This window comes from Temnothorax longispinosus, chromosome 1 (assembly GCF_030848805.1).
Source record: "Temnothorax longispinosus isolate EJ_2023e chromosome 1, Tlon_JGU_v1, whole genome shotgun sequence".
NCBI classification, from domain to species: Eukaryota; Metazoa; Arthropoda; class Insecta; order Hymenoptera; family Formicidae; genus Temnothorax; species Temnothorax longispinosus.
In genome coordinates, this window is record NC_092358.1 from 16,176,183 (window position 1) to 16,198,303 (window position 22,121).

General features: G+C 37.8%; 1 protein-coding gene, 1 long non-coding RNA gene and 1 pseudogene across 2 annotated transcripts in view; 1 reads left to right on the forward strand and 2 right to left on the reverse strand.

Annotated features, from left to right (window-relative positions):
* Nucleotides 1–515: 515 nt before the first annotated feature.
* LOC139812008 (uncharacterized) overlaps nucleotides 516–22,121 on the reverse strand; it is a 259,939-nt gene continuing 238,333 nt past the window's right edge. The window contains exon 2 of the long non-coding RNA XR_011731802.1: nucleotides 516–707. This is a non-coding gene — a long non-coding RNA (uncharacterized lncRNA). The remainder of the gene's footprint in view (nucleotides 708–22,121) is intronic.
* Nucleotides 5,661–8,641, forward strand: LOC139811675 (uncharacterized; annotated as a pseudogene).
* LOC139811679 (uncharacterized) lies at nucleotides 8,659–11,809 on the reverse strand. The gene is made up of 9 exons (XM_071776026.1): nucleotides 11,689–11,809; nucleotides 11,429–11,617; nucleotides 11,175–11,352; nucleotides 10,915–11,103; nucleotides 10,668–10,838; nucleotides 10,171–10,454; nucleotides 9,915–10,089; nucleotides 9,496–9,836; nucleotides 8,659–9,360 (listed from the first exon to the last, which is right to left on the reverse strand). The coding sequence occupies exons 5-9, from the start codon at nucleotides 10,691–10,693 to the stop codon at nucleotides 8,993–8,995; spliced, it is 1,194 nt and encodes a 397-aa protein (XP_071632127.1). The 5' UTR covers nucleotides 10,694–10,838; nucleotides 10,915–11,103; nucleotides 11,175–11,352; nucleotides 11,429–11,617; nucleotides 11,689–11,809; the 3' UTR covers nucleotides 8,659–8,992.

Consider the following 22,121-nt stretch of genomic DNA (forward strand, 5'->3'; position numbering starts at 1 on the left):
AGACGTTATATATTGCCAGTCACGCTCGATTTAAATTACTTTAATTAAAAACGATAATGTCGGTAAATCATACGGCTGCAGGAGTGACATGTATTTCAAAAAAAAATGTGGAATTTTTAATTTCTTTTTCACAAAATTATATTACCTATACCACCATAACTCAAGTGACATGTATTTAAAAAAAAGATATAAAATCTTTAAATTAAATTGCGCCAATTACAAAAAGAATATGTATATTGCTTTGAAAAATAATTGTTGTGCAACTACTTTAAAAAAATAAAACCCAAGTGGTATTTTTGTGTTCCTATTTAAGGGTCTTCCTATTCCAAGTGGTAATAGCTTTTTAATTCTCTTTAACAAAATTTTAATATTACAAAGAATTATTTTAATTACAAAGAATTAAAGAAGTAACAGTACAAAATAAAAATATTTAATTAAAACAAAATAAATAAATTTTTCTTGTAAATATATATTTCATATACTCATATATATATATATGTAGGTCCGGAAGTATGTTCCGGGACTTTTATTTTTTTACATCGGTATATTCCAGGACATTTGGCAGTTTCCAGGACTGTCCTGGAAAAAATTCATGTCCTACGGCACGTTTCGGGACAATTTTTTGAATCTGATTACATATATATGCGTTATATTCCAGGACTGTACATTTCAAAAAACGTAAACAGTCCCGGAACATACCTCTAGACCTACATATATATATATATATTTTTTTTTTCCTTTTTTTCTATAATTTTTAAGCCCGCATGTAAACTTTTGTCTTAAGTTTTATTTTTCGTATTATATTCATATACCTTCCCTTTAAATAATTATAATATTACGAACATAACGAAAAAATTACGCTCGATGAAGCAATCAGCTAAGACAATTAAAAAAGGCCAAATTTCGAGCAATAATAGGTGTTGAAATTTATATATTCAAATTACAATAATACAAACGAATTGGTTTACGTTTCGACCATACTTGGCCTTCTTCAGAACCGCAATTTCATAAATAACGTCGAATTAACAAATAAAGGACTCGGATACGATCCGGCGCTACGATTTATTGTCGAATGTTAGTCAAATTTAAAGCTAAATCGGTCGTCCATTACGTTGCAATGCTTATGTGCGTCCATGAGGTTGGTGCAAACGAAAGCCATTGTCGCCAGACCCTTTTAGTGGCAAATAAGCGGTCGGTACCACAGGAACGCAAGAGAATTCTTTCCATCGTCAATTAAGATCGCAGACGACTAAGAAAACATTCACATCGCAAGGGTAGAGCAACGGAACGCAAGAGAATTCTTTCCATCGTCAATCAGGAGCGAGTGTTCGTAGCTAAAGATCGCAGACGACTGTCTATTACGAACATATATCTTGCTTTTAGATACCTATATAAACACTTAAATATATTAAATTTTGATAATTATAAATTTACTTCTATATGATATTTACACCCAGAACTTATATACACACCTTATTATCTTAGCATATCTTTAGTAATAAAATCATATACATTAAGATTCACTCTTTTTTAGATAATACGCTTCAATTACGAGTAACTCAAATTAGAAGCTAAAATCATTTCTTTCTTAAAAAAAGTATATATAATAATAATAATAATAATAATAATAATAATAATAATAATAATAATAATAATAATAATAATAATAATAATAATAATAATAATAATAATAATAATAATAATAATAATAAATATATACATAGTAATAAAACAAAATTTATTATGCAAGTACTGTCTATAAATGTCAGTTGTGATACAAAAAAAATATAATTCTTTCAATCACTTACCTAATCAAACTCCTCTACAGCTATAAGAGAATAAAGTCTCAATGGGCAGCGTAAGATATTACATTGATATCTATTGGTATTTGATGAAACCAATGTGTTATCTCACTAAGAAAGCGCATCTATTCATGCCTCAACTACGATATTATTCAGCACGGCCAAATAAATTTCAAACGTACACTTGTTATCCTGCAAAAAAAGTCCAAAGAGACTGCACATAGTCAGACGAGATGCGTGGGCCGTAGAAAAAAAAACGATAAAAATAAGCCATTAGTTGATGCATGAAATTACTGTAAATCGATAAAGCATACTAGGCTCGAGACATAATCGTCAGCGACTGCCAAGTCTTAACAAGGAGGAGTAATCCTTATATCCACAACTAAGATTACCTGAAAACTCTCTAAAACGTGATAACTCAAAATTGACGACATTTGGGCAGTTACAGACAAATTACTTGAATTCCATACATATATATCTCGTATATATATATATATATATATATATATATATATATATATATATATATATATATATGCGTAAGATTTAGAGAGAGAAATGTGTATAGTTAAGGCCTTTAGAAAGCTTTCTGTGTATATAAAATTAGTCTTGTGTATATGTATATTTCTTTTTCTTTTCTTTCTCTGGTAGACGAATCGTGGGGGATGCGTCAGTTATTCGCTCGTTGGAATGATGGGTGCATCCCATTCGTATAAGTAGTTCTCTTAGATCACTTAGCTCATCCTCACTTTCAGGATCAGGGCTAAGGTTGACGATTGCGCCTTCAACTCTAAATGGCTTGAGGATCCTAATCCATCCACCTCGTCTTTCTAGTAGGAGCTTGGCCAATCCGTTGACCCTCCGAGGCCACCTCGTTCTTGACTTGACAGGCTGGATGTTAGCAAGCCCACAAGGGATTGCCTGCCATTCGAGGTCGCGGAATCGATCTTCCAAGATATAGATGTCGAAGATAGGTCGTTGCAACAGCGCGACCTCAGTTGCCTAAGACGACTGTAACCATGTCGCCTTACGTCAGGTCATCCACGAGATCGTCGAGGTTCTCGCATGCCTTTTCAATATGGAATATGGACCCAGAAGAATGACGGTGAATCCACCTTGATGACTTTTACTCTTAGCGGCCCGCGGGTGAACAACCGAGTGTTGATACATTTAATTTCCATGTCTAAAAAGAAGGAATGCTGCTGTTTGATTTCTTGCATGTCGTAGCATGCGATTTAAAATGGCGAAGTTGATAAAGAAATTTATATTGATTTATTATTATAGTTTTGATTAGCCTTCGAGTTCGAAGGTAGAAGTTTCTTTCAATGAATTTCCAGCATGTCGTAGCATGCGATTTGAAATGGCGAGGTTGGTAGAAAAATTTATGTCAGTTCGTTATAGTTTTGATTAGCCTTTGAGTGCAAGGGTGTAGGGGCGTTTCTTTTATAATGGGAGGAGGGGATAAAAGTATTCTGCGTTATTTGGTGCACTAGCTGGTTCGAAAAACGGCGTCCCTTGTTCTGAATCGTCCTTCGGAGCTGGAGCACTAGTATTTCTAGTTTTAGGCTTCCTTTGTTCCAGGTGTAATAAAAAATGAGTTAACGAGTCCCATATAGCTCCTATCAGGTATACTGACCACCCGTACACTGTATGTAGAGCATATCCATGTATGTACAAGTGTGTCTAGTATTAGTTGGTGGCTCTTGCACATAAGTATATTCCAAGTAGTCCAGCGCTGATGTTGCCAAAGATTAAAAATTTGCTCCAGAAATTTTGCCAGGCTAAAAGTGCAATTTTTCGATTGAGGCGTCATCGATTAGGTTGGCGATCGATCCTCCACTCAACAGGGTTGATTGCCCCATTATTCCTCTTGCTACGGTATTAAGAACAGCGGGTCGCTCAGCGGGAAACTTATATAATCCTTTAGATCTTCAAATTTTTTTGTGTGTATATGCTGGTAGTAGCGAGTGGTTCAGGGCTAACGTATCTCTAGGTGGGTTTAGTCATGGGTTTCATGACTGTAGGTGCTAGTGTTTCTATTGATTTTGGCATAATTTTATACCAAGGGTCTCCCAAGAGGTACATAGGAGGTGCGAAAGAATTACAATTGATTTGTGTTTCCTGTCGTAGTAGTTAAAGTATAAGTTACTTCAGTTTTTAAAAATTCACATTTATTGAGCTGTAATTTTAAGTTAGCTTTACGGAGTAGTTCCATATTAATAGATTATACCTTCGTTCGTGTTCTTCTAATGTAGGAGCATACATAATTATATCATCCATATAAATGGATACTCCTTCTATAGCCCAGTAAAATGTCTCGAAATGTCGATTTGGAGGAAATAATTGTAACTGGACTGAAACTTTGTAAACTGGCTTGTTTTAGAGTACTATTTAACATATTAAAAGTCCCCATGTGTAGACACTACGTTGCGGGCAGAGGAGTGTCCAAAAGGTCCAAAAAAACAGTTTTTCGCAAATAACTTGGAAAATATCAACTTTACGGAAATTTATGTTGATATAAAAATTGTAGCTTACAAAATTCCGTACAATTTTGTTTTTTATTCAAGTCTGTACGACCAAATGGAGCAGAGATAAAATTTTTTTAAACACCGGTAGTTTTGCAACGCAACATAAACGCGTACGCGCGTCGCGCATTTTTCGCTAATATCTCGAAAATAGACTCTCGAATCGAGAAATTTTTAAATAAAAGTTGTAGAGAATTTAATTACGAACAATTTCGGTTTTTTATTCATTTCTCTACGGTCCAAATTCGCCGAGTTATTAATTAAAAGACAATTTTTTTTTATGTTGATAGTGGATGTTTTGCATGTAAAAATCAGTATTCTGTCGTTGGTATTTGGTACTGCAATACATGAGTTGCTGTTAATTCTTCTCCGGGAATATGGAATCTGTCTTGGTTATTAGTTATGAGTTTTATAACACTTTTCCTTTCTTCGGTATTTAAATGCTCTAGTCGCAGTAATTTTATATCTATATAAGTCTATCTTTCTTACCCAGCGAGAAATGACCCATTCGATGGGTCATTTCTCGCTGGGTAGGTTTTCCGGATAATATAAAACATATTCATGTGAGATAACATCATTGGCCGATGTTTGTTCCTTTCCTTCTTTACGCTTCAATTTACGTTTGCGCATGAATTTTTCTATCAATTCTTGAGATCGGGCTTGTGTAAATGCCCATGTTTCTAAAGACGGTTTATTCGTTCTGTTAAATTCATAAATATTTTCCATCTCAGGATTATATAATTTGACTCTTCTTAGTCTTCTTATAAGTTCTCCAATAGTAACATGAGAGGTATTCTTTTTATTAATAATGCTTTTTATGGGTATTCCTCCCCTTGGGAAATTTATTTTTTCCGAAGAATTTAAGGAGCTCTTATTCTTTGGCTCTCTTAAACAAAATCTTGTCGTATTGCATAGTAAAATTTGGTTACTTCTCTCCTCGCAATTGACGGGAGTAGAATATACTAGAGGAGTCTGGAAACTTTCCTCTGTAACTCTGCACACGACTTCGAGGGTCCGTTAGAGTTTTCCTGATTATTCACTTGCCTTCGATTATTGCTTGCGATTCGTAATTCGCAATTTTCGAGAAGATGCCCTTCTCCTTTACAATCACGACAAAATAATGAGTTTTTAGATACTATATTTTGCTCTACTTTAGCTCGGCAATTCTTAAGGTTGTTCTACATAGAGGTTGTAAGCTGGTATTAACGCAGTAGCAGTACGTCTCAGGGAAGCGCTTTTCGGTGTAGCAGGTCGTAACAGTGGTAGTAAGCGAAGTGCTACAACCGCACATATTCCACATAGAGGTTTTAAGCAGTTTTAAGTTGGTATTAACGCAGTAGCAGTACGTTTCAGGCATAGACTATAGAAGATCAAGAAAGCGTTTTCCCGGTGTAATAAGTCGTAACAGTGGTAGTAGTGAAATGAACCAAATCCATTTCTTACGGCGTACGTTCTACGTCGTCAATGGCGGGACACGCTGCGCACAGTCACGGCCTGTCAGGGGAAGTGTTTTTGCTCGGCATCTTGTATCGACGAAGTTAATGACTGAACTGGCGCCTTTCGAGGCCCTCTATCCTGGGGATTTTACTACTATACGACGAGTGGTTCGCCCTGGCCTATATTTGAGCAGCGCTCGACGGCCATCAAAAGAAGAAGAAAACGGAGAAGTGTTGACACGTGTTGGATCGTCGTGCTATCAAGTAAGTATATTCATATATATATTTGTTAAAACGTGACTAATTCCAATTAATCGGAACAGAGAGAAGTATCACGTGGATCTGTCTGCAAGTCACATCGTTCGTTGTGCTGCTTTCGAGAGGTTGTCGTCGTCAAGTTGCTAGAAGTTTGAATCACGTGAATAAGTACATTGTGAATCGTTCGTCGTGTCTGCATGGTCTTCGCTCGAGTTTATTATACGAATGTCCTCGTGCTATTACAGTAAGTATATTCAAACATATATATATATATATTTTTTTTTAAACGTAACTAATTCCAAATAATCGGAACAGAGAAGAAGTATACACGTGGATCTGTCTGCAAGTCACATCGTTCGTTGTGCTGCTTTCGAGAGGCTGTCGTCGTCAAGTTGCTACAAGTTTGAATCATGTGAATAAGTACGTTGTGAATCGTTCATCGTGCCTGCACGGTCTTCGCTGGAGTTTATTATACGAAAGTTTTCGTGCTATCACAGTAAGTATATTCATATATATATATATATATATATATATATATATATATATATATATATATATATATGTTAAAACGTAAATAGCATCTTATAAAGGTTTTTAATTTAAAATAATAATTGGAACAGAAATATGGATATTTTGAGAAATACCGGTCTGTGGCATCTATATCTTTTAAATTGGAACAATTTGATACTGCTGCAATACGTCTTGCTGAGGAGAAGAAGGAGAGTGACTCATCGCCGGTGGTGGGTTCGGCCGGTAAATCGGGTGAGAGACGCCCAAGGTTTCTACTGTAACCTTGTCAGGGAACTTATTGATACTGATCACGAAGAATTTTTTGGGTTGTTCCGAATGTCGCCTGATCAGTTTCATCTTTTGGTTGTCCTCCTTCACCCTCGTCTTAAAAAGCGAAGTAATCGCACACCACTACCAACAGACCTTCGTGTTGCCGTCACATTGCTGTGAGTTTCTTATATAGTTTTTTTAGCCTTGCTTGTTTCTGTTCAGTCTATTTTAATGTCATCTGTGATAAACTTTGCAGGTACTTGGCTCAAGGAGATACAGCCAAACTGAAACATGCTGAATTTAGGATTGGGACATCCACGGTGTACAAAGTCATACACGAAACTTGCAGAGAGATTTGGAACGTACTTTAGCCTTATGTTCTGAAAGTTCCCAGCAAGGAAGACTGGAAGACAATTAGTGATGGTTTCATGACATCCTGGCAGTTTCCCAACTGCCTAGGGGCCATCGATGGTAGACATATGAGGATTCAAGCACCAAGAAATTCAGGATCGAATTTCTTTAATTATAAACAGTTCTTCAGTATGGTTATGATGGCAACATGTGATGCACAGTACAAGTTTACATGGGTGGATGTCGGACAGTTTGGTAAGTGTTATTCTTCATTGCATTTTCTGTAGCTATAGAATGATAATCGCCAAGTGGAAAGTTTGAGTTGTTTTCTTTTTTTTAGGTTCCATAAGTGATGGCGGCGTATGGGCCAACACTGATTTTGCTGACGATTTAGCATCCGGAAATGTGTCTTTGCCTGATCCCAGCCCAATTCCAGGAAAAGAGAGACCCTTCCCCTATGTGTTTGTAGGGGATGAAGCGTTCCCGCTCACAGAGTATATGATGCGACCGTACCCAAGGAGAACACTGACCGATGAAAATAGAATTTTCAATTACCGTTTGTCCCGAGCACGGCGGGTAATTGAGAACACTTTCGGAATTTTGACTGCACGATGGAAGATCCTACATAGACCACTTGCCATGTCGCCTACCAACTGTGAAAATATCTTCAAGGTCCTTCCCTGTCTTCATAATTTCATTATGATGGGTGAAGAAGGAAAAAATTGGAATGATAGACAGTACTGCCCCAGAAACATGATTGATGCGGAAACAGAGGATGGGACCATCACATACGGGGAATGGAGGAACTACTGTTCTCAACACTTTGCCAGGCTTGGCCGAGTCGGGGCTAATCGAGCTGGAGATACTGCTAACGGGATGAGAAATTATCTACGAGAATACTTTTTGTCTCCTATTGGAGAGGAACAGGCACCTTGGCAATATGACCGTGCTTTCAGGGGAGATGTCATCAACCCTCCGAAGTAATCAACAATGACCAAACGATCTACAACGTTGAGTTTTATGTAAGATGATAAGTGAAACTATATATTCACACACAATTTAACTCTGGCTTATAATAATTGAAAAGATTTGTGTAATATTTAGTACAATTAAATTATATTAATAATGCAATTTTCTCATTTCAGGTCGGTCTGGATTCAGCAAAGTGTCGATGCAAAGGTCATGCATACGATGTTGGCTCAACGTTATCTTCCATGCGTTCCATTGATCTCAGTTACATCACATCAGCATCACATATTAATACGCGTGTAATTAATCATTAAGGATTCCTCATTAAAAGTGCGCATGTCGAGTCTAAGGGTAATATATTAATATATTACCCTTACAATATATTAATAATCGATAATATTAAATAAAGGTAATGATAGTAAAAATAAGAAAAAGGATATAAAGAATATAAAATCTGAGCATTAGTATTACCTATACATGTATAATTAAAACATTTTTAATACATTCCTTATCGCTTTCGATAAAGGTCGGAAAGATACATTATTATAAGAATAGTTCATAACCTTAATCTATATTTTTATAAGCATGCCCGCACAATTAAACTCCAATATTGATAGATTAGTATTAATTTATGAATTAATTTGATGACAATATGAAAATGACAATATAATAATAAAATTACTCCTGTATAATTAAAACATTTTTAGTACATTCCTTATCGCTTTCGATGAAGGTCGGAAAGATACATTATTATAAGAATAGTTCATAACCTTAATCTATATTTTTATAAGCATGCCCGCAAAATTAAACTCCAATATTGATAGATTAGTATTAATTTATGAATTAATTTGATGACAATATGATAATGAAATTACTCCTGTCGACCCTTAACATATTCATTGATAATAGACAATAATTCCATTATGCACTCCAGGTGCCTTTCAACAGGCACACCTTGTACGATGACCTTGTCAATGGAGACAGCGCCAAGAATTGAATTAGGATTTATGACTGCATAGGAATGACTTAACTTGTCTGTCACTGAGGACAGCTGCTTCGTTTGGTCTATTATAGCCTGACTGAGCAAATCGTCATCTTTCTTTTTTTTAACGGCAAAATTATCCGGCGGAGGTATAATTCTTTTTGATTTAAAGCCGGCTTCCTGTATGGCTTGTAGAACGATTTCAGATGGCGAGCTCTGGCTCGCACCTGACGAGACTGAAGCTTCCTCTTCTTCATCTACGGAAAAAATCAAACATGATCAACAATTAATGTTAATTTTCTTTCATAGTGGCTTAGTTTACACCAACCGTTTGGTACGCGTACCAAACGATCGGTGTAATCTAGGCCAATTATTACGAAAGAATTCTGTACTTAGAAACAAATCGTTTTCACTGCTCCACGGTGACCCCGAAGCTTCGGGTAACCTGAATACAGGTGGCGAGGGTGTGGGTGAGGGTCGTTGCGCAAGAGACCTAAATGTAGGTGGCGAGGGTGTGGGTGAGGGTCGTTGCGCAAGAGACGTAGGTGGCGAGGGTGAGGATGAGGGTCGTCGCGCAAGAGACGTAGGTGGCGAGGGTGAGGATGAGGGTCGTCGCGCAAGAGACCTAAATGCAGATGGTGAGGAAGAGGGCCGGGCAAATCTTGATGCGGCTCCGCCAGCTTGAAATTTGGTCACAGCTGCAGTCTTCTGAATATTGTAGCTACTTGACGTTCTGGAAAACAGATCAAAACATGATGTGACCCAGTTTTGTCAATATTTGTATACTACGCACATGAAACAAAACACATACTTGCGTCCAACGATGTGGTCTGCCAAAAACAAACAGTCTTCGTATAACGGCCATTTAGGCACGTATGGTGCCTTCGCTCCTTGGCCTGATTTACCCTTTAATGAAGCAGCCACCTGTCGCCTTTCTTTCCCAAAACGTTGGCGAATATTGTAAAAGAGTTTGGAAGCCTCTGGTCCTAAAATCAAACAAATATCAACCTGCTGGCAGAGCAACCTAACTAACCTCTTATGTCACAAAATATAAAATGCTCAGCTACCTGACATGGGCTTTGAGAGACACGATCCTAAGCTCTGCCATGCCAAATCCTTGTCAAATCCTTTCCCACAATATTCCTTGCTTGATTTGGCGTACAAAGCCGGGTTACTTCGTACCAACTGAATCAGCTCGCGCTTATCCAACCACTCCAGATCCTCGTCATGGTCCTCGACATAGTCGACATATTCTTTTGAGTCGTCGACATATTCTTCTGAGTCGGCGACATATTCTTCTGAGTCGGCGACGATTTCGTCAACTTCTTCATTCGACATGATTATCTTCTGACTGATGAAAATAAGAAAATAGAGACGATAGCACACTAACGATACAGAATAGAGCAACTCGAGCAAAGATTATGCAGACAGACACGATGAACAATGTGACTTGCATTCAGATTCACATATGTACCTCTGTCTGTTCCGATTATTATTTGGAATTAGTTACGTTTTAACAAATATATATATATATATATATATATATATGTATAAATATACTTACTCGCATAAACTCGAGTAATATCGCATAAACCATGCAGGCACGACGAACGATTCACAATGTACTTATTCACGTGATTCAAACTTGTAGCAACTTGACGACGACAGCCTCTCGAAAGCAGCACAACGAACGATGTGACTTGCAGACAGATCCACGCCACGTGTATACTTCTCTCTGTTCCGATTATTATTTGGAATTAGTTACGTTTTAACAAATATATATGTATATATATATGTATGAATATACTTACTATGATAGCACGAGGACTTTCGTATAATAAACTCGAGCGAAGACCATGCAGACACGACGAACGATTCACAATGTACTTATTCACGTGATTCAAACTTGTAGCAACTTGACGACGACAGCCTCTCGAAAGCAGCACAACGAACGATTGACTTGCAGACAGATCCACGCCACGTGTATACTTCTCTCTGTTCTAATTATTATTTGAAATTAGTTACGTTTTAACAAATATATATGTATATATATATGTATGAATATACTTACTGTGATAGCACGAGGACTTTCGTATAAAAACTCGAGCGAAGACCATGCAGGCACGACGAACGATTCACATAAATTCACGTGATCAAACTTCTAGCAACTTGACGACGACAACCTCTCGAAAGCAGCACAACGAACGATGTGACTTGCAGACAGATCCACGCCACGTGTATACTTCTCTCTGTTCCGATTATTATTTGGAATTAGTTACGTTTTAACAAATATATATGTACATATATATGTATGAATATACTTACTATGATAGCACGAGGACTTTCGTATAATAAACTCGAGCGAAGACCATGCAGACACGACGAACGATTCACAATGTACTTATTCACGTGATTCAAACTTGTAGCAACTTGACGACGACAGCCTCTCGAAAGCAGCACAACGAACGATTGACTTGCAGACAGATCCACGCCACGTGTATACTTCTCTCTGTTCTAATTATTATTTGAAATTAGTTACGTTTTAACAAATATATATGTATATATATATGTATGAATATACTTACTGTGATAGCACGAGGACTTTCGTATAAAAACTCGAGCGAAGACCATGCAGGGCAATTGCAGGCACGACGAACGATTCACATAAATTCACGTGATCAAACTTCTAGCCATGGTGTAAAGAAAGTAAGGTGTGCTATTACGCAGGTTTTTGAACAACCAATCAAATTTTGTTCCAGCGGCCGCCATTTTGTAGTGGCAAATTAAATTGACATATCACACTCATTTTTATACAATTTGCATAAAATTAATAAAAGGATAAAATAAAGGAAGAAAATAAAATGTACGTTCAATATGCATATATTATATAAAATTGTAATAAAAAAATTAAACATTTACATAAAGAAAATAATAATAAATTTAAAAAAATTTTTTTTCAGATGAACAAGTAACGAACGGAACATTTTATTACGAACGTATATATATTAAATATACATATACAATATGTATGGTCAAGTATAATAAAATAAATGAAACAATGAAAAACCAATAAACACAGTTATTTACTAATAATATAAAACGTGAATAAATATTAATATTTTTTGTGTTTGTCACTTTTTTCATTTTTTTCTGAGTGTCCTGCTCCCAGAACAGATTGCATCCATAAAGCCTCTTTGTATGCATTTGCATGAAAATGAAGCGAACAGATACGAGCTACACATATATGTACAAAATATTTATTATTTTTATTTATTTATTTATTATAGTATTAACAAATACATCAAAATAGAAAGTGTTTTTGTTTAACATACCATTTTTTACATTAATATTTTCATTTCCGCAGATAACTTTCCATTGTTCACTCATTACTGGATCTGCAGGAAATCTAAAAAATCTGAGATATTCAGATCCCTTTTTCCCCGTATAACTTCGGCAACTTTTTACTGCACATGAAGGCATGTTAATATACTTTTTACTCGCATAATTGCCGGGTACTGCAGCACAGACGTCTAAAATTAAGGTTAAGTGTCTTTCAACGTAAACATACGAATTTAAAAATGGAGGCGGTTGGTACAATGCGCAGAACGATACGAAAACGTGTCCTCGGTATGAGCACACCTTACTTTCTTTACACCATGCTTCTAGCAACTGACGACGATAACCTCTGTCCTCTCGAAAGCAGCGCCTTTCAAATTCACAACCGCCGTTCTCAATTCTCATTTCTGATTGGTCTTCTTCTTCTTGGTTTGATTGGCTCCTACCTCTTTTCCGAGGACAATATGGCTTTTCTGATTGGTTAATCTGCTACGCCGTACGACCTATCTACGACCTACGAAGCCATTGTAGACGAGCCTGGCCGCAAGAAATTGCGCTACCGCTTGCGGCTTACAACCAGTACCCTACTGCCACTGCACTAAAACCTCTATGTAGAACAACCTTTTTAGCAATATGTCCGACGTTATTGCAGATTTGGCAAACAATTTTCGGTTTAATTTCTGCGTTACGTTGTTCGTTTTGCTTCTTCCAGCAATTATTAGCTAAATGCCCTGGTTCTTCGCACCATTGACAAATTATCGGGGATTTGTTCTGATTATTAATACTATTTGTTCTGCACGTTTTAGCACTGTGGCCGGATTTAGAACATAAGTAATTGACAAATAAGATGATTTTCTTTAACTATATTAACAAATCGCCGGACTTGAGGATCGCGGAGGCGACATTTTACGTCAGCGCTCTATGTCCACGTTTTTTGCAAATCCGACATATTAAAATTTCAGTTCCCAAGGCGGATTTGTTATATGACTGTTGGGAAGGTTGAATCTGTTTTCTGCAATTAGAGGCCCCGTAACTCTCTTTAAAACAGATCTGGCAGGTTTCATGCGATCGATTAGCAGTTGGTGATTTATTTGATATACTACCCTGCCTTAAATCCGTCATTTCGCGTAGCTCTCTTTCTATTCGCAACGCGTCGGGCACGGTGGCTTGAACATCTAAATTTCTTGTTACTCTTTGTTCAATTGCCGGCTTTAATTCTCTAATAAAACATTTGCACATGTCTTTTTCTAAGGATACTTTAATATTCTGACCAGGAAGGGCATTTCCCAAATTTTTATGAGCCTCTAATATTTGTTTCCCTAGTAGCTTTACTCGATTCGCGTATGTAGCTGCGTCCTCCTCGTTTTTCTCATAGATACACCCTAACTCTCCTTGTAACTGATAAATATTTTTGGAGAGTCCGTAAACTTGTTCTAAATATTTAGTTAGTGAGGCTACTGTATCGAAATCTTGATCCTGTATTGTACGGCGAGCTTCGCCTACGATTCGGGTTTTGATTATTTTGGTAAATTGAGCTTCTGCTCGTTGGGCAGCATGGCTTTCGCTTCTTCGCATCCCTTGACAAAATATGTTAATGGGATATTTTTTCCGTCAAAGAAGGAAACGGCATGATAAACTTATAAAGAAATTATAATCGACTTGACGTGCAGGTTAAATTGTTTTATTCGAGGAATCGTCGGAAAAGCGAAGAGAGAAATCGGACGTATCAGTTATATTTTGTGGTTTGTCCTTCGCAATCTTGGCGATGTTTGGAGCGAAAGAAATTAGTTTAGGCGTAGATTTAGAGGATACAATGGGAGTAGATGTGTATGGTATTGAGCTACCGGGTTTATTTTTCCTTGATTCTCAATAGCTTGTTTATAGACATTATCAACTTCGGTTTTATCGGATTTCGACCTCGTACTCATTACTACTCTCGAAAAATCGCACTTTTCATCCCGGACAAGCCCCCAAAATTTAAGGTCTGTTACGTCAAACCCCGGAATATGTAAAATATTAGGTTTTGAAGGATAGCAAGGGAAAGGATATCTAAAGGAGGGGAGATACCTAGGAAACGTAACTAGATCTTATCGTATTTCGAGTGCACGCTGGAAAAGGCGCGTGCCTCGAGACGAATGCACGTTTCGGGAAACTCCAGTCATGGGTCAACGTCCAGAAGGGACGCTATTACGCCTACTGTGAGTTTCGTGCACTCGTGGTCCTATTTTTGGTCAAGGAAATTAATCCATATAACTAGGGATCAGACCGTGTGCGATTTTCGAGAGAGCAAGGAAGCTGAGGACGAGGTCTTATTTTAAGAAATGAATGGTATTCATTTTACAATTGATATACATTTATTAATAACGAAGGTATTTAGACATTTATTATAAAAGAAAAGATCTAATTGAATTTAAGCGGAGTATGATTACAATAGAGAAGTAGGCACATTATTATATGTGTATGTATGTGAGGTGTATGTGTGAATATATAAAATGAAAATTGTTCTGGTAGCATAATTATTAGCGTAACAAAATATCGAAAAAAATTATTTAAAAAAAAATAACTATTCAAAATCCATGGTTTCGTAAAATGGTTAAGGTTCGATAAATGGTTAAGGTTCAATAAATGGTTATTAATTAACTATAGGTTTATATATTCGTAAATTATTTCTATGCTGGGAGATAAGATTTGGGGCGAGAATTCTTTGAGTATTTCGATACTCGAGCTGGAGAAGGAGGGGGAGGGCAATCGGTTATGGTAGCGGATGGTTGAGGTAGAGAGCGCGGGGGAAGGAGTTCTGTCGAGAAATTCCTCTCGGTATACGAAAGGGGGAGGTTTCTTTGAAGATAAATATATATATAATAAGTTAAGACTCTCGAAATTAAAAATCAATAATAGGATGGCTATGAGAGTCAGACGCAGTTATCGGTGCGTAGATGATCAAAATCACTGATTTATTCCAAAATTACATTCGAACGTTTCGGCTCAACACTTCGAGCCATCTTCAGCGATATCAAATGACGAAAATTAAAATTAAAATGTTGCAAAGTTCTTCATTCCAACGTGGTAAGTTTCCTTGTTTGGAGATTTCAAGAAACAAAATTGAAAAAGACTACAAGATCCATATCTGTAAAAATAATTACCTTGTTACACCAAGTATTTATTATAAAATCTATGGTAACTCACCAAGTAGTCTGGAGAACGAATGCAAAACAAGCCGAGCGAGGCGAGTATATAAATGCGGAATGAACATCACAACGAAACATAATCTGTACTCAGGGATTCTGAGATCCCGACGGCACGACGCACGAAACGGTATTTACAGGAAAAATGTCTTAAGTCAAAATTATAAACGTGTTGGTCAAGAAAGTAAGGAATAAAAGTAATAAATATTCCGTGTATAAACAATGGAAATTATAAAGGTGTAGGTCAAGCAAGTAAGAGATAAAACTAAATATTCTATGTATAAACAATGACAGGTGATACGACGCAAAATGTTTATGGACATGGTTTACAATTTATTTAGAATAGACAGTATGCATGGTGCATAAACTTTGTATCCGTTTGCAAGTTTAAACTATTCTTTTGTAGCTTAATATGTGACATCTCTGAAACAAGTCGTTTTCCTAAAAATTGTTCCCTATCTAGGATTTCAACATTCTCCCAATCAAATTCGTGGTCGAAATTAATTCTATGTTCGGTAATGACGGACTGGGTTGTATTTCTCCGAATATGGTTACGATGTTCCGAAATTCTCGTTTTTAATTGTCTCATCGTCTGACCAACATATGACGCATCGCAATTTTTACATGAAATTTTATACACCACATTTTTATTTGATTGGATAGGGAGAATATCCTTCTGCACTTTAATAAATTTCTTAAGTTTATTCAGGCTATATAAAACGACAGGTTGACATTAACATCTGCAACAACTCTTTTAAATTTTTCGGATATATTAGAGACATATGGTACTGTAAACCATGTACGTTGCCTCTCATCATTCGTGGATGGAGGTTCATTCTGTTTACGAGTGCATTTGTTTAACAAAGATTTAATTCTATTGTTAATAGTGTTAAAAATGAATGTCAACGGGTAGTCGTTCTCTAAGAGAGTGTTAATTACAAATTTAAGATTTTTTAAATAATATTTCGGATGTGAAAGTAAAAATGCCCTATCGACCATGCCCATAACTGTACCTCTTTTTTTGGGAAATAGGGTGCTTGCAATAGTTTATTCCAGGTATTTTAGACATTGTTCTTAACAACGGTACAAGAATTACACTAATTGTAAATGGCATTAAAATTGTTCTTTAGCTTTGTAGATTAGCGCTATCTACTGTGCCACGCTACGCTCTTACACAACAAGTTTTTTTTATAAGAAAATTATGTTTTCTTTACATTAATTGATTTGTATTGTTTGCAAAAATAAAAAATAAGGAATTTGAATTATAAATACTTAACAAAATATTATGTCACAATACTGTAACTTTCAAGCCTTATAACTCGAAAAGTACTTAATGAAAAAATACTTAATTATAGTGTTTTGAAAAGCTCTCGACATAAGCTATAAGAATATGCAATAAAAAATAGTTCCATTTAAGAAACTGAAGGTGACCTTGACCTGACCTTAACGATGCCACCCAAGGTCAAACCAATGACACCATCTTATGTTCCCCTCAAAACCATACAATTTTTGTCTGAAACGTTTTTCTCTAAAATGCCTAGTTTTTGAAAGAAAAGGGGTGTACGGGTGGTCTCAGACACCCGGTATATATATATATATTTTTTTTTTTTAAGAAAGAAATAGTTTTTTAGCTTCTAATTTAAGTTACTCGTAATTGAAGTGTGTATATCTAACAGGGTGGATCTTAATGTATATGATTCTATTACTAAATATGCTAAAATAATAAGATGTGTATATAAGTTCTGAGTGTAAATATCATATAAAAGTAAATTTATAATTATCAAAATATAATATAGTAAAAATTTACAATAACTTACACAGCTCGGATTACTTTGACCTTGACATATGTTGTCAAGGACATGATTCTGAGTAACTTTTCCTTATAACTTAATCGGCGGTCGCTGCTTATTAAAAAGTTATAAACGAAAAAAGTTTGAAAAATATAGCAGCTATTTTGAGTATTGGAAGGCATAAATGACTAATATATATGTCGAAATAGTTCACGCATACACTTTTCACGCGAACCGAGGTTCACCCACACCCCCCCCTGCTTTCGGGGAAAGTGCGGTAGCCCCAAAATAGTTCACGCATACACTTTTCACGCGAACCGAGGTTCACCCACACCCCCCGCCCCTGCTTTTGGGGAGGTGCGGTAGCCCCTCCCTCGCTTACGTGTATAGATATGTAAGTTAGTGACGCGCTTTAAAAGTATTTAGCGAGGGAGGGGCTACCCGCACCTTCCCCGAAAGCAGGGGGGGGGTGTGGGTGAACCTCGGTTCGCGTGAAAAGTGTATGCGTGAACTATTTCGACATATTATATTAGTCATTTATGCTTTCCAATACTCAAAATAGCTGCTATATTTTTCAAACTTCTTTTTTATAACTTTTTAACGAATAACGACCGCCGGCTAAAAACTTCTAAAAGTCACTCAGGAGGGTGACCTTGACAACATATGTCAAGGTCAAAGTAATCCGAGCTGTGTAAGTTATTGTAAACTTTTACCTATAATATATTTATCATATTTATGTGTGTATATATAGTTATCTAAAAGGAGGATATATGTTCGTAATATTATAATTATCTAGAGGGTAGTATATGAATATAATACGAGAAAAAAAATAAAACTTTAAGACAAAGATGTATATGCGGGCTTAAAATTATAGAAAGAAAAGAAAATAACACATATATGTGTATATAATATATATATGGGACATTCCATGTCAACCGGATCAGCGCCGTGGCCAAAATTTGAGGGTCTAAAAATTTTTTTTAGGGTGCAAAATTTGTGTAAACATATTAGCTTTCGAATACCGAGTGCGCATTTAAAAAAATTTAAAATGGCGGTCAATAGGGAGCCCGTTAACCCCATTAAATATCACATTTCATCCGGAAAATGACGATCCCCAAAATTTGTCGCAACCAAAAAAATCATTTCAGGGCTCAAAATGTTCGTACTCTTATGTACTTTCGAAGGTCACATGGCGTTTGCAAAAAATTCAAAATGGCGGATTAAATATGGCCGTAATGCAGAAATGTTACTTGATTCGGATGAAACTCGGTACTAGGGGGTTTTCGAGGTCGCTAATTCCGAATGTGAAATCGAAATTTAGAAAATCAAAATAACGGATTAAATATGGCCGCCCGTAATGCAGAAATGTCATTTGATTCGGATGAAACTCGGTACTAGGGGGTTTTCGAGGTCGCTAATTCCGAATGTGAAATCGAAATTTAGAAATTCAAAATGACGGATTAAATATGGCCGCCCGTAATGCAGAAATGTCACTTGATTCGAATGAAACTCGGTACTAGGGGGTTTTTAAGGTCGCTGATTCCGAATCTGAAGTCAAAATTTGGAAATTTAAAATGCCGGATTAAACATGGCCGTTCGTAATGCAAAAATGTCACTTGATTCGGATGAAACTCGGTACTAGGGGGTTTTCGAGGTCGCTAATTTTAAATGTGAAGTCGAAATTTAGAAATTCAAGATGGCGGATCCAATATGGCCGACCAAAATGCAAAAAGATCCCTAACAATAATTTTGCATTGGTTGTTATAACTATTATTACGATTTTTTTTGAAGTAATGGATAGTTTAGTTAGTTAATAATAACACGAAAGAAGGCGATGAGAGCCGTACATGCTTTTACAGAATTGCTTTTCCGGTGGTTCTTCAGTCGTTGAATACGAATTTATAGCTACGAACACGTATTTTTGAAAGAAGGTACCATAAAATCATTCAAACTATCCTGTCGGCCTCAAAGCGACAGACTTTGGCGCTACTGAAGCAACAGTTTTTTTCACGTAAATCAAGTGACATTTCTGAATTTCAATCGGCCATATTGGATCCGCCATCTTGAATTTCTAAATTTCGACTTCACATTCAAAATTAGCGACCACGAAAACTCCCTAATACCGAGTTTCATCCGAATCAAGTGACATTTTTGCATTACGGGCGGCCATATTTAATCCGCCATTTTAAATTTCCAAATTTTGACTTCAGATTCGAAATCAGCGACCTCAAAAACCCCCTAGTACCGAGTTTCATCCGAATCAAGTGACATTTCTGCATTACGGGCGGCCATATTTAATCCGCCATTTTGAATTCTTAAATTTCGACTTCTCATTTGGAATTAGCGACCTCGACAACCCCTTAGTACCGAGTTTCATCCGAATCGAGTGACATTTCTGCATTACGGGCGGCCATATTTAATCCGCCATTTTGAATTTCTAAATTTCGACTTCACATTTGGAATTAGCGACTTCGAAAACCCGCTAGTACCGAGTTTCATCCGAATCAAGTGACATTTCTGCATTACGGCCATATTTAATCCGCCATTTTGAATTTTCCGCAAACGCCTTGTGACCTTCGAAAGTACATGGGAGTACGAACATTTTGAGCTCTGAAACTATTTTTTTGGTCGCGACAAATTTTGGGGATCTTCATTTTCCGGATGAAATGTGATAGATAGAATAATTACTTTATTTGCCCAAGGGGCCTTAAAGGGCGTTTTTGAGGAACGTACCCAAACCTGTACAGTTTCACAACATCCTTTCTCACAACTTTTTCAACATACACCAAATGGCGTTTTGAAGGGACGTACTTAACCCTGTACATTTTCCTCATCCTATTCCGTCCTGGCCCTTGGCCTTATACATTCTCATGCCCTCCCTTTCCTTCTCGTTCTTTATCCCTTTCCGTCGCTGCCTCCTTTCTTTCCATTGCTCCTATATCTCTTCTTCTTTTCTTCTGGAGATTTCAATGCAAGTTTGTTTTTTCTTTCTCCTTCCATCTCTATTCTCTGTCTCTTGCCTTTCTTTCCTTCCAAGATCCGCCTCTCTTCTAAACAATCAAATCAAGAACTGGTTGTATGACACCTTCCGTCCCCTCCTCTGTACCTTCCTTCACCCAGTCCTTCATCTCTTCCTTCCTTTCCTGGTGGCTTATGTTCGATTCTCCTCGACTTCCTTCCCCCGTTCCCTCTGGCTCCTTCCTTTCCTTTCTGATCCCTCCCTCTCGTTCCTTCTCACCTCTGCTTTCTCTACCCCACCCTTATTTTTCTTAATTCCTACCTCCCCCTCTCTGACTTCCGGTCGAATCGCCTCATCGTAAAGGTTCCTACAATCCTTTCTGCTCGCTTCCTCTGATTTTGCCGCTTCATCCCCCCAATCGCCTCCCCATCCTTTCTCGTTCCATTCCCCGTAACTGTACTCTTCGACTTCCTCTTCTGGGCTCTCCCTATAAATCCGCTATAAATCGCCTTTTGACCAGCCACGTGCCGCAATTTGCCAATTTGTGTGGACTGTGACGTCTCCGGCGTGCCACTCGGCGCTCAACCGCTTCCTCTCCTCTCCGCCGGTCACTCTTTCCCCCGCGACCACCGCGCCACTCGTCAATCGTCCACGTGACACGTCGCTGCCGTGCCCCGACGGCCGCAGTAGTGCCAACCCGCTCTTTTGGAGAGGTCCGCACCCCGCGCCGTCCCAGCATCAGCCCGCGCCCGTCCACGCCGCATGCCGCGCCACCTCAGCTTACGCTTCACGCGCGGTTCCGCGGCTCCGCGCCTTGCGGCATCACATCCGGCTCGTCTACGCTGCCCCCCTCTCTCACCTCTCTCCGCACAACTCGCCCGAGCCAAGCTTCGTCGACTGCGGATTCCTTAGTTTCTCCTCTCACGCTCTGTTCTTCTTTCCTCCTTCATTTCCATGTATTCTTCTACGCAAACTTTTTCGGATTCACCCGTCTCCCGGCGTTCTCTTGTCAGTTTTTCCTTTTACTCCGTTCTTATCAGGACACCATCCGCGAGCCGTACTCTCGCTCCAACGATCCGACCGGAAGTCGGATGAAATGTGATATTTAATGGGGTTAATGTGCTCCCTATTGACCGCCATTTTGAATTTTTTTAAATGCGCACTTGGTATTTGAAAGCTAATATGTTTACACAAATTTTGCACCCTAAAAAAAATTTTTAAACCCTCTCAAATTTTGGCCACGGCGCTGATCTGGTTGACATGGAATGTCCCATATATATATATATGCGTAAGATAGAGAAATGTGTATAGTTAGGTTGTGACCGGACGTCACTCTCTGGGTACGTGGATCACACGAAAATGTGAGATTTCAGCCAGATTTTCCTATCAAACGGTCGCCACTCGGTTTGACCCATATGTACCGAGAAGGTGAGTATCGAAATTATGACACGATATTGCAACGATATCCCATTAATTCTCTCTTATTTTCAGGTTCTCGACGCAGGATGTCTCGACGCCCCGACGCTGCCTCCCCACTGCTGGATCATCGATGGACAACGTGAGACCACCCTCGACGGAACAGGTAAGTAGAAAATGGATACGCTCAATTAATCGGCTAATTTCTGTTTCAGGTATTCCACCCGAATGTATTTCAACTGCCGCTGACTATCCCAGATCCTCGCCTTATCGCATACTGGAACGCCGCGTGTAATTCAACTGCCGCTGACTATCCCAGATCCTCGCCTTAT

Excerpts from the sequence above, each read along its gene's own strand:
- LOC139811679 (XM_071776026.1), bottom strand. The coding sequence starts at position 10,693 with ATGCGATATTACTCGAGTTTATGCGA. Across the intron at positions 9,837-9,914 it reads GACCACATCGTTGGACGCAA|AACGTCAAGTAGCTACAATA; the intron begins GTATGTGTTTTG and ends TCTGTTTTCCAG. Across the intron at positions 9,361-9,495 it reads TGAAAACGATTTGTTTCTAA|ATGAAGAAGAGGAAGCTTCA; the intron begins GTACAGAATTCT and ends TTTTTTCCGTAG.